This window comes from Piliocolobus tephrosceles, chromosome 3, assembly GCF_002776525.5.
Source record: "Piliocolobus tephrosceles isolate RC106 chromosome 3, ASM277652v3, whole genome shotgun sequence".
NCBI lineage: Eukaryota > Metazoa > Chordata > Mammalia > Primates > Cercopithecidae > Piliocolobus > Piliocolobus tephrosceles.
Window position 1 is genome coordinate 179,934,822 of NC_045436.1, and position 13,242 is coordinate 179,948,063.

The 13,242-nt window shown below is 53.3% G+C and overlaps 1 protein-coding gene across 1 annotated transcript in view; it reads right to left on the reverse strand.

Moving 5' to 3' along the window:
- LOC111538969 (actin-binding LIM protein 2) overlaps positions 1–13,242 on the reverse strand; it is an 89,893-nt gene that overhangs the window by 52,351 nt on the left and 24,300 nt on the right. Inside the window, exon 7 of the mRNA XM_026448278.2 lies at positions 6,564–6,617. Within this exon, the coding sequence (XP_026304063.1) occupies positions 6,564–6,617 (54 nt within the window). The remainder of the gene's footprint in view (positions 1–6,563; positions 6,618–13,242) is intronic.

The following is a 13,242-nucleotide window of genomic DNA, read 5'->3' on the forward strand; positions in this document are numbered from 1 at the left end:
TAAAGTCGAGGTAGAGGTGGATGAGAAGGTTTCTATACATACCAAGAGCTTTGATGGGAGGAGCAAAGTCAACACAGAGGCACTTCCCTGAGAACATGCATGTGGTAAGCACTTACTGAATACCTGCTCATCAGATAAGCACTATATTGTGGTCTGGATAAACATTTTTCCTTTGTTTTTTTGAGATAGATTCTCACTCTGTCAACCAGGCTGGAGTGCAATGGCACAATCTTGGCTCACTGCAGCCTCTGTCTCCAGGGTTCAAGCGATTCTCCTACCTCAGCCTCCCGAGTAGCTGGGATTACAGATGCCCGCCACCACACCCGGCTAACTTTTTGTATTTTCAGTTGAGACAGGGTTTCGCCATGTTGGTCAGGCTGGTCTTGAACTCCCGACCTCAGACGATCCACCTGCCTCAGTCTCGCAAAGTGCTGGGATTACAGGTGTGAGTCACTGTGCCCGGCCCTTGGGTAAACATTTGTAAAGAATGTCAACAGATAATAATAGATACTATGAACCTCATTTACAGATGAGGAGACTGAGGGCCGGAGCCTAAGGCCACATAGCTGGTAACTGGAACCTTGTCTATCTGACCCTGAAGCCAGAGCTGGAGCCACTTTGTCCTCCATGTCAGATGTGTAAATTTTCAGACTCAGGGCTGCACCGCCACCAACTTTGCTTCCTGTGTCTTGTACAAATCCACTTCCCTACGGAGCAGCTGAAGAGAGATACTTCCAGGGAAGGGGCTGCATCTGATGAGTCTCTGCACTCCCTTCGGTGACCAACGTGCCAACCTGCAGCCTCAGGTGCACGGAGGAAGTGAGATGGACATGGCACAGGGGCCCTGTATTTCCAAGGGCCCTACCAGCTGGGGGCCCAGGGAGGGCCCTACCAGCTCCCTCTTTGCTGGTATCAACACACAGACAGCTCTAACCTCCAAGGATCTCTTGCCCATGTCCAGGGGGCCAGCAGGGGTGTGGGGGCTGTTCCACCACCGTGCCAGGGGTGCCAGCCAAGGCTCTGCAGCCGGCAAGCGGTCTCTGCCATGCTCCTCACCAGTTTTCTCTGCCTCCAGTGCAGAATCATTCCTGAGATTGCAAGAGTCTGAGGCAAGTCTGGGACTCTGGCAGTCAGGAGCCAGGACCAGGGGGCACCCCAGCAGGTGCTCTCTCTGGCAAGGGAAGGAGCTGATAGCAACTGGGGAAGGTGCTTGGGGCTTCACCCCTTAGGCCAGAGAGAGATGTCCTCTCCAGAGAGACGTCCTCTCCACTCCTGGGACTTTGAATAGCTCTGCAGGAGGTTTTGAGGATTTGTCCTCTCCTGTGTCTTCCAGCCTCAGCCTCCAAGGAGTAGACCCATCAACAGGATTTTTTTCTGTTCTTCTCAGAATAATCTCTATCTCTACAATTCACATTGAATCGAAATGACATTGAGAGGGAGAGAGAGAGGCAGAGGGAAGGAGAGAATGTGTGTGTATGTGAGTGAGCGTGTGGGCGGGGCCCAGAGCATGGGCACTGGAAACTAGAAACCTTGCTTAACCCCTCACCTGTCTGGCTGTCGCAAATCCACTAGAATCTCAGCTCCACATGATCGGGGCAATGCAGGGTCACCCATGTATCCCCAGCACTGGGACACAGCCTAGCACATAGTGGGGTGGATGCTTGAAAAACATCCCTTGGACAAACTAATGAAAAAGTCACTTAAATCCCTCCACGCTGGGGTTTCTCCGCTCTTGAGTCAGAATAAGAACCTCTGCTCCCTGGTTGATGTCAGGATGGAAAAAGACTCCAGAGGATGAGGAAAGGGGGCCTGGAGTCTCGGCCCCAGCCAACGCCTTTGCCTCCCTCCCTTTCTCCTTTTCTTCTTTTTTTTTTTTTCTTTTTTTCAGATGGAGTTTCCTTCTGTCACCCAGGCTAGGGTGCAATGGCACGATCTCAGCTCACTGCAACCTCCGCCTCCCAGGTTCAAGCAACTCTCGTACTTCAGACTCCCAAGTAGCTGGGATTACAGGTGCCCACCACCAGGCCCAGCTAATTTTGGTATTTTTAGTAGAGATGGGGTTTCCCCATGTTGACCAGGCTGGTCTCAAATGCCTGACTTCAGGTAATCCATTCACCTCGGCCTCCCAAAGTGCTGGGATTACAGGCGTGAGCCACCGTGCCCGGCCCGTCTTCCACCTTTCTAGGATGGCCTCTCTGCATTCTCTGCACTGCAGAAGGAGAGGCTAGCGTGTCTTTTGTATCACACAGACAGTTCCTTCTGAGCCCTGGCATACATTGGCCATGAGGAACCCTCTAGGGAGAGGCTGAGTTCCTACTCCCTGGTTCCCCTAGGGAGCCTCAGCAGGGGCTTCCCAGTGCAATCCTCCCTCTGGACACAGCCTGCCTTTCCTCCCCATCCCGCCGGTCCCCAAACCAAAATGAGACTCCACCATTTTGGGTCAAAAAGGACCCAAAACCAAAATGAAACTCAACCCCACTAGAATTTGGAATCCCAGACAGACACCACAAGGAGTGATTAATTCCTGCTTTAAACCAGGGCAGAAAGACATGGGGAACAACGCATGCCCCGTGGGGTCACTTCCACTGTCAGCTTTGGGTGGGCAGGAGTGACAGCCCCCATTTGCCGGGCAAGTGGCGGGAGGTGTGTGTTGAGGGATGAGTAGAGAGCTGCACTGCCATCTGGTGGCTGACGTTTGCTTAGCAATGCAACAGCAAATCTGGTGAACTATGAGGACTGTCCCTGCATCTGGAGAGTCGAACTTACTGGGAAATGTTGGGGAGCCATCATTTTTCCCTCATGAATTCATTTTATCTTATTTTTTATTTTTATTTTTGAATTGTTCATCTTTTGTGCATATTTTCCTAAATTTTATATAGCAAATAGATGATAAAACCACCACTATACTTCCTCAATTCTGTAAGTTCAAATCAGATACGAGACTATTGTAAAGCTACTATTCTTATCTGTTATAAGAGGTGATTTCTTTTCTTTTCTTTCTTTTTTTTTTTTTTTTTTTGAGATGGAGTCTCACTCTGTTGCCCAGGCTGGAGTGCAGTGGTGCGATCTCAGCTCACTGCAACTTCTGCCTCCTGGGTTCAAGCAATTCTCCTGCCTCAGCCTCCCAAGTAGCTGGGATTACAGGCATGCACCACCATGCCAGGCTAATTTTTGTATTTTTAGTAGAGATGGGGTTTTGCCATGTTGGCCAGGCTGGTCTCAAACTCCTGACCTCAGGTGATCCACCTGCTTTGGCCTCCCAAAGTGCTGGGATTACAGGCGTGAGCCACTGCACCTGGTCACTCATGAATTCATTTTAAACTACACACAGCTTCCCTCTCCTGAGGGGATCGATCAACAGAAGGTCTCTGCCCAGTGCCAAGTGTCGCGTGTCATCTCCCTGAAACTTCCTCAAAGCCCCATGGGCTATATGGCCTTGAGTCCCATTTTCCGGGGGAGGCAGATTCTGAGAAAGGAAGCTCCCCACGATGTAGCTGGAAGCCAGGGGCTGTGGTTTGCACTGGGTCTGCCTCCTGGGAGGGTTGCAGGTCCCAGGATGAAATCACTTTTTGTCAGACCAGACAAGCTAGAGCCGGGAAGCCATGAGGCAGGACATCTCCTGCCTGCATGCTGGAGATAAAGACTGTCTTGAGGACTTTCCACAATAACCTCACCAGAAATCCCTTCTCAAGGACTGCAGCAACTGAGATAAGATGCTCCCCAAAGAATACCTGCCCAGTGATGGGGTCTCCACCAACGAACGGAGCCTGGCTCCGGCCTCGAGCCTCTGCAGCCGATGAACTCTGTTTCTAGACAGCTTATTTGAAAGGCTTTTGCTAAGAAGAGCTTCCCTTTACCTGCTCCTCTTCGGGTGCGCATATGGCTTGCCACAGCCATGCATCTCAGATTACAATCCTCTTTTCCATACACTCAACATATTTGGAGATACTTTTCTCCGGTTTGTTTTTTAGGTCGACATTCCTAAAAGTAACTGGGTTTAATACCATGAATGACCCTAGATGGTGCATGGAAACACAAAAATGTGCACATTTATACCTGACCTGTTAAACTTCCTGAAAGTTCAGCCCTTGAGCAGATGACACACTGGTGGGTGGGAGGCCCCCTGCGCCGCCTCCTCCCAGGCCCTCACACAACTAGCCCTGCTTCATGTCCATTCCCGACTGTCCAGTGAGGTGCTCTATTCTTGCCTGTCTTGTGTTCCTCCTTCCCTTTTTAAAAATTTTTATTAATTTTTTTTAGAGGGAGTTTCCCTCTGTCACCCAGGCTGGAGTGCGGTGGCACAATCTCCTGCTCACTGCAACCTCTGCCTCCTGGGTTCAAGCCATTCTCCTGTCTCAGCCTCCCAAGTAACCGGGACTACAGGCGCACACTGTCACACCGGGCTTTTTTTTTTTTTTTTTTTTTTGTTTTTTTATAGAGATGGGGCTTCACCATGTTGCCCAGGCTGGTCTCCAACTCCTGAGCTCAGGCAATCCGCCTGCCTCTGCCTCACAAAATGCTGGGATTACAGGCATGAGCCACCACGCCCGGCTTATAGCAAAATTTTGGAATTAAAGAGTTTTGGTCATTGCTCAGGGTTTAATCAAAGAGGAATTCATTTGCCTTTGGATAGGAGAATGATGCATAGCCCGATTTTTAAAAATGCACAAAGATGGCCAGGCACAGTGGCTCACCCCTGTAATCACAGCACAAGAGATTGAGACCTTCCTGGCCAACATGGTGAAGCCCATCTCTACTAAAAATACAAAAAGAAAAAAAAATAGCTGGGCATGGTGGCGGGCGCCTGTAGTCCCAGGTACTCAGGAAGCTGAGGCAGGAGAATCACTTGAACCCAGGAGGCTGAGGTTGTAGTGAGCCAAGATCATGCCACTGCACTCCAGCCTGATGACAAAGCAAGACTCCATCTCAAAAAAAAAAAAAAAAAAAAAAAAAAAGCACAAAGACGTTCACTGGAGACAGTAAAATCTAATCTCCCCACTGGATGGTTCAGTTAAAGGACTGAGGTCGAAGCTCTTTGTCTTAGACCTGGGTCTGTTGGATGGCAATGAGCAATTTCATAACCTGGTTTGCTCTCTTCCCCTTTCTAAGGGGCAGACCCCCTCCTGTCCTGCACGTGTTAATCACACATTTTAAGGCACCAATCTGAGACAAAGGGGGGGGTTAATAAAAGGTCAAGGTAGTCAATCCCAATCTTGTGGCCCCACCAGCACAGAACACACAGCCCTCCAGGCAGGCTGGTCAGGCCGGGTGCCATGATGGAAAGCCAGTCACTTACTGTGGCTGCTCCTTCTTTCGGCCAGGCCTTAGTTTCCCCACTTGTAACCCAAGGGAGCTGGTCTGGACAATTTCTAAGGGCCCTAGAGTCCATCCAGCCCATCCCGCTCCTATCCCTCTTGGAGGTTTATGCTCTACGCTTCTCTGGTGGAAAGGCAATGGTAGAAGTCATCATTTCTGGAAACTCAAGAGATTTCATTACTTCTTTCTTTCTCGGGAAGAGGAAAAGATGCACAAAGTACAGGACCTATGGCCACGATGGAGAAAATATTTTAAAAGTTTGTATAACCTGATCACTGATTTGTCGGCAAGTCACAGGAAACACTTTCTATAAGATTCCGTCTAAAAGTGTCCATCCAGTTGTCAATATGGGATGTGGCTGTTTGCTTTAGGTACATCTGGACAAGAACGTTTAATATGGAAATGCCTTTTCCCATCGCCAGTGACTTGATAACCGTTCCCATCATGTGCACGGCACTTTACAGTTTAGAGTGCACTTCCACATTCAGTATCCCATGAAGTTCCCACAGTCAGCCTGTGGAAAGGGTGGGGTGGAGGGGATGGGTCGTGTTTTGCAGATGAGTAAACCGAGGCTCAGGATGGTGAAGCAACCTGCTGTCAATCACCGAGAAATTCCAGAAGGAAAGAGAGGGGAGATGATGTGGCCCTGATTCCTGCTCCATGGCCCAAGCAAACTGCTCCCTGCACACCTCCCAGGCAGGTTCACGTGGAGCAGAGCCGGGCATCAGCCCCTATTTGCCTATGCAAGAAATCTCTGTAACTGAAGGCAAGGTCACCCATCCCATCATCAGAAATTCTCAAAACACAAGACTAACGTCTCCCTAAGGAATAAACGAGTGATTCACATTTGTTCTGTATTCCAAAGATCAGGCCTGGATCAGATTGCGGTTCGAGAAGCCTCTGTCTCTCACCATCTTGGCTAAAGTCACTCTGGCTGCATAACTGAAGGCGCCACCACCAGGCTCTTGGCTACAAACCCCCATCCCAAGCCCTGGCTGATGTGCATTAGCCTCGGCGTCATAACACACAGAAGTGTCCTTACTCAGACATACCCTTCATCATAATTTATAAGAAGAGGACTCTCAGGAGGCTGCTAGTGAATTTGCATTTAATAGTCAGACTGCTAAGGGCCTTGGTGGTGCCTTCACTGCATTTATCAGAACACAACAAAAGGATGCATTCAGAAGCAGATGGGTATTGACAGGCATGCGGGGCAAACCACAGCAGCGGGAAGAATCCAACCATACCATGCTGTCTGTAGATAGGGGGTTTCCTATAGATGTTATCTTTTACGCCAGTGTCTGGGGAAGAAGAAAGAAAAAAAAAAAAAGGAGAGAACAGGAGGGTAAGCAGCAAGTTGTGATGGTTTCTGTTCTACAGCTTTTTGTAAGCAACAAGCACTCACCCAGATTTAGAATCACCAGGCAGGAACTGGCACCCAACAAGTGACAGACACCCAGGCCCCAGATCAAGCCTCCCTGATTCCAGATGCCACCTCCATCTGCAGGGGATGGGGCAGCAGCCAGGAAGCTTGTGGCCCCCCGGGAAGTGCAGCCAGCTCAGACAGCCCTTTTCCTTCCCCCCATTCCCAGGAGGACAAGCGTGTCTCCCTGCCGTTGGTGGGACTTTGGAAGAAACTCAAATGCACATCGGTTTGGGGTTGTGAAAACCCGTCTGATGGTTTTAAAGAATCTCAGTGTCTGGGGAGCAGTGGAGGAGCCTGGAGTGTCGTCTGGCACCTGCTGAGCCAAGGCAAGCTGACAGTTTGGGTGTGGTCAGACGCTGGGTGTGAGGAGCCCAGCCGGTGTGTCCCGGAGCCAGCCTACCTGGGACGTGGAAGTGGCGAGGCGCCTGCTGGTAGGTGGAGGGGGGCGGCTTGCTGTCAGAGAGCACGGAGAGGCTGGGGGTGCTCCGGCCACTTTCACTGCCTCCAGACGGAAGGGCAAAGGCAGCAGACAGAAGGGGAAACGGGAAAGCAAAGTAGAAGATTTCAAGCATGAAAAGCTTATTGGCAGCGAGCCCCATCTCTCCTGTCCGGTGGAGCGGCCCAGACCCCCTGCCCAGGGGAGCGAGTGTGGGCCTCATCCACATTCCCAGACTGTGTCCGTGGACTTGCTGATCCAACCCTGAGTTGAACTCTGTCCAGGGTCCCAAGGCAGAGGAGCGACACTGCTGAGGGCACAGGGCTGGGCGGTGAACTCAGAACGCCTTAGGGGGCTCACTCCATCTGCACCCCTGCGTCCTGGCTGGTGTTTGAATCCAGCCAACCGCAAATTCGCCAAAACAAAGGCCCCTCTTCCTAATTATCCCTGTATATAAACATGCTGTTTTCCTTGAGAATCTACAAATTAGCCATTCAGAATAGGATTAAAGCACTAAAATGATCAAAATTATCCTTAAAAGCCATTGAGTAAAATTTTTCCACCTGCAGAAGAAAACAATAGTATCTATCCATTACCACATTTTTTTTTTGGGGGGACAGGGTCTCACTGTGTCACCCAGGCTGGAGTGTAGTGGCATGATCATGGCTCTGCAGGGTGCAGGTTCCACCTCCTGGGCTCAAGCCATCCTCCCGCCTTGGCCTCCCAAGTCGCTGGGACCACAGGTGTGTGCCACCGCGTCTGGCTAATTTTTTAAATTTTGTAAAGATGGGGTTTTGCCATGTTGCCCAGGCTGGTCTTGAACACCTGGACTCAAGAAATCTGCCCACCTCTACCTCCCAAGGTGCTGGGATGACAAGCGTGAGCCACCGTGCCCTGGCCACATTCTTAAATACAACTCGTTTTTGGCAGATTAAATGGAAAGCATCCTCTGACCGCGCTTCAATTGCTGAGATCACCTGGAACTATAATTCTGTTTTGTGAACAAGGTTGGATTATCAAGCCACGCATCCAGAGGGCTGAGGTGACCTGGGTAATGCCCCTCCCCCCACACCTGTTTGGGGAATGAGTTGACAGACAGATGCAGGGTATTGAACGCTTGTGATGAGAAGGTGTACGCTCACTGCAGAAGACACTCCAAGGCCCCGTTCCTCCCGCCCGCCAGCCCCAGGAAACCTCCTCAGCACTAGGCAACCGGCTGCAAGGGGAAAGGCGCTCTTGACCTGAGAACGTTCCCTCAAACTGCACAGCCTTTCAGAGCAGCGGGACCCTGCGGTGACATAGAAATGAAACAGAAACGGAACTTCTGCAGTGGGTGAGTGGTGTACTGGGCCTGGAGGTGGACTGGCCAGGAACCCCGCAGTGGACTCATGAGGAGGGCTCAACAGTCGCTGACCCATGGGGGACTCTTGCCTGGTGGTGGGCTGTGTGCTGCGGGAGGTCACCTAGGAGCAGGGTGGCCCCAGCTAGGCTGATGCCATAGAAGGGACTGCAGACTCTAATTGAGCATTTTCTCATGCCTGGGCATGGGTGCTGATTCTGCCTGTCAATGCTGATGGAGCATCAGATAACCGCTCTTCCCTTAGCGACCTCCCTCCAGAACAGCATGGAAACTGTTCTCAGTCGGCTCTACAGGTGCCCTTGCTGGCCGTGGCACCCTTGGTGGTCGGGTCATGCTCGTCAGGTTTCTCCACAGTGGACTCCTGCACCTCCCAGTGGCAGCAGGGGCCTCACAGCAGGGAGACTGGACTCAACATGCCGGGAAAGGACATCGTGGGTCCCTCCTACCGACTATGGCTGTGCTAGACCCATCCCCAGTAGCAGCAAAACAGGGCGGGTTTTAAAAACTGCACCCATACGAACTGAACAGAGGAAGATGGTTTGCTTCTGGCACCATCTCTAAGCTGCATGTGCTCTTGGCACAGTCCGTGGACCTGGCAGGCCAGGAACGGCTCGTTTCTTCCCATCTGGAATCATGGCTCCTGATCTGTCTCGGCCCCCACTCAGTGGGCTGAGGATCTAACACATCACAGGGTACCTGTCCCTCCCCGGTTCCCAGCCACAGGGCAGCATCCCCTGAAGTTTCAAACCGGAGTCTGTGGACACATGTGCATGTCTATTTGAGGAGGGTCTGGAGACTCATCAGCTTTCATCAGATGTTTGGAGGGGCCTGAGGCTGCAGGGAAGCTGGGGACACAGCCATGGTGGCCCACTTCACTTCTGCCCCCCGGGGCCCTCTAACACCAGCCCGAGTCCTGCCGCCTCGGTCCCTCCCTCCCAGCACCCCACCCCTCGATGAGTGTCCTCTCCAGGGCTTCCCACCTGTCCAGACCCTTCCTGGGTCCAGGTTCAGGCTCTGCCTCCTCTGCTCAGCCCTCTGGAAGGACTCGGTCTACAAGGACCTCTGCCTCCTCTGCACTCATGCCTGCCTGCTCCCTGTGAGGCTTCGTTGGAACAAAATGCATTGCCAGCTTCCACCTGGAGCACTGTGCTGCCAGGCTCACATCCTACGGGGCTTCTGATATGCTCCAGAGGGGGTGTGTCAGCATCCTTTAACCTGGGATGGTCCCTGTTAGGAGAGGAGCAGCCTCAGCCCTTTTGAAAAGTCTTCCTTCTCCTCTTCCTCCTCCACTTTTTCCTTTCTCCTCCTCCTCCTCCTCCTCTTCCTTCTCTACTTTTTCCTCTTCCTCCTCCTCCTCTCCTCTTCCATCTTTTTAAAAATTTCAGTAAATGTTTCACTTGGAACAGCTTCAGGTAGTCCAGGGTGCTCCCGTCCCCTCCCCGGCCAGCATCCCTGCCGTCCCCTCTCCCATCACTAGGGCATGCCCGAAGATTGGTGCCACCTGCATGCCACATAGGATTCGGGTTTCCCTGGGTGTCACCTGATGTTCGTCTGCTCCAGGGTCCCACCCTGGAAACATGATGTTTTGTTGGCACGTCTCCCGAGGCTCCTCTCGGTTGCGACCTTTTGCAGAGCAGACGTTCCTTGTGTTTGAGGACTCTGGCAGTTTTGCGGAGGGCTGCTGAGGGATTTTGCCTGATGTTCTCTCATGGAGATACCGGGCTTACGGGGTTGGGAAGGAAGCCCATGAGGTGAAGTGTCCTCACCACGTCCTATCAAGGGCACCTGCTGTCAGCAGAGTGGATCACTGACCGTGGCGGCCTTGCTGACCGGGTCATCCTCGTCAGGATTCTCCAGGGTGGACTTGCTCCTTCTCTCCCCTCCCACATGGCGCTCTCGGGAAGGAGCCACTCTGTGCAGCCCACGCTTGTCCACACGTCAGGAGTGGGAGTTTCAACCCCCTCCTGGCGGACAAGGCATCTGCTCACGTTATTTGGAATTCCTCTGTGTGGGAGATCTCGCTTTCTCTCCATTTATTTGTTTACTCAACATTTATGTAGATCCGTGTGGACTGACCGCTCTTGCTATTATACTGTAGTTTACAATCCAATGCCACATCCTTCATCTTGGTGCTCCCAGTGGCCCAGCATGTCCCTGGTGCTGGCTCAGCGGGTTCCTGTGGAGCCTCCTCCAGGTGACGCCACAGAGAGGCCAGCTGGCAGCCACGGGCAGGCCGGGTAAGATGACGCCCATGCTGCAATGCACAGCCACATCCTGGGTCCTTAACCACAATCACCCTGAGGACGATGCTTCAGGGATGAGGCCCTTTTGCAGCTGAGGGAATGGCCGCTCAGCACGATGAAGAGGTGCTGCCGGGATCCGGGCAGTGGAGGGTGGGGGCCAGACCTGAGGCTCCATCCCAGGGCCCCTCCCTCCTTCCTTCTCAGGCCAGGGGTTCAGAGTGGGCCCACTGCTCAGCGCATGGAGGCTGCCTGGCCAGCGGCCTCAGCAGCACCAACTCCCCTCCCAGCCTGCACCTGCCTGTCCCTGCTGCCAGCTCCCCCACAGGGGACCCGCCAGGAACTGAAATTCACACAAAAATGCCCACGGCTGTGGCCAGCACCTCTCTGGAAGCTGAGTCTTGGTGGGAAGGTGTGCCGGGGGTGGGAGCCTGCCAGCATTTGGTGGGGGTGGGGCCGGGCCTTGCCTCGGGGAGCCGCCCCCCTACAGTGCTGTCCTGAGGGAAATGTCCACTGAGAGGGGCCAGAGATGCCAGAGGAGCCCGTGGAGCAAACAGGAAGGGCTTTCCCAGAGGGCAGGCGACACTGCCTGGTGTCCAGCTGACTCCCGGGGGCTGCCACCAGGAGCTCCTAGGCTGGGACACAGTGGAGCCCATGGCTGCAGAGGAGGACAGGCGCCTTCGTGTGGCCTCCGAGGTCGACCCAGGACCTGAGGGTGAACACACTTGTGAATGGAGCCCCGGGTAGAAGCCTGACTGTGGGCTCTGCCAGAAGGAGCTTTGAGGGCCACTCTGGGTTTTGGCCAGTGGCTTTTTTCTGAGCCTCAGTTCCCTCAGGAGTACATTCTGGAAAGAGAGTGGGTGTTCCCAAGGTCACGGACAGCCAGGGGAGTTGAGTAGGGGCAGAGCATGGGGGTGCCAGGCTCCCCCACATTGGACAGCAGACGGGAGGTCAGGCGGCTTTGTGTGATTTTTCTTTTTTCTTTTTCTTTTTTTTTTTGAGATGTACTCTCACTCTGTTGCCCAGGCTGGAGTGCGGTGGCTCAGTCTCAGCTCACTGCAACCTCCGCCTCCTGGGTTCAAGCAATCCTCCCGCCTCAGACTCCCTAATAGCTGGGACTACAGGTGTGCCACCATGCCTGGCTATTTTTTTTTTTTTTTTTTTTTTTATTTCTAGTAGAGATGTGGTTTCACCATGTTCGCCAGGCTGGTCTCAAACTCCTGACCTCAGGTGATCCACCCACCTTGACCTTCCAAAGTGCTGGGATTACAGGTGTGAGCCACCACGCCTGGCCTCGTGTGATTTCTGAATGAAGGGCACTGGCAGGCAATGTGGCCGGGGGAACCAGGGCAGAGATGGGCATCAAAGAGGCAAAAACCTGGCCCCACCCAGGGGAGGTCTCAAAGGGATGGTGCCTCTTGGCCCCAGGAGATGCCCTTGGAGGGGCTGTGGCGTAGATGGCTTTGGAGCCACATTGTGGTGGTGGGGTGGGTAGGTGGGCAGCCTCCAAACTCTTCTGCTACAAGGCGTGGAAGGAAGGGGAGGGGGCTGCCAGTCCTTGGCTTCTCTCCTTAGCTGTCTGGGGAGCTGAGGAGGGGGCTGCTCCCCAGGGGGCCTGTCCTGGGCCTTCCTCACCCTGAAGTATAAGAATTAGATGGTGGACACTCAGGACGGGGCAGGTAGGGGAGGGTTACCAGGGCTGGCTCTGGCTCTAGGCCCCACAGAGGCTGCTCACACGGGCTGCCTGGGAAGTGGGGTGAGCCTGCCCTCGGCTCTGGCCATGCCCCTCTCAGGGACCCACAGTTGGGACAGCCACACCAGAAGGAGGGCTGAAGGTAGGAGGAGAGCCAGGTGTCCAGGGCCTCCTGGCACAGAGCAACAGGAGCAGCGGTATCTCCTGGGGCGACCTGCTATATGACTCACCCAAATGGCTGGATTCACTCTGGGTTTTGGGAGTCCCCCCTGCCACACGACTGCCATGGACCACACACAACAAAGCCCTGCTGGCCATGCTCCTGCGCTGGGGAGGTGCCCTTTCTGGCTTTGCTTCTTTTGTTTGTTGGTTGTTGTCTGAGACAGGGTCTTGCTCTGTTGCCCAGGCTGGCGTGCAGTGGCACGATCATAGCTCACTGTGGCTTCACACTCCTGGGCTGAAGCGATCCTCCCGCCTCAGCCTCCCAAGGAGTTGGGATTACAGGCATGCACCACCATGCCTGGATTTTTTTTTTTTTTTTTTTTTTTCGGACAAGGGGTCTCACTAGGTTTCCCAGGCTGGTCTTAAACTCCTGGCCTCAAGTGATTCTCCTGCTCTGGCCTCTCAAAGCAGTGGGATTATAGGTATGAGCCATTGCATCTGGCTGAGGACTTTGCTTCTTCTCAAAGGAGTCAGATCATCCCAAAGCTGTAGGGACAGGTCCCCAGAAAAATGAGGATGGCCATGTCCATCAATGGCCAGGAACTCTCT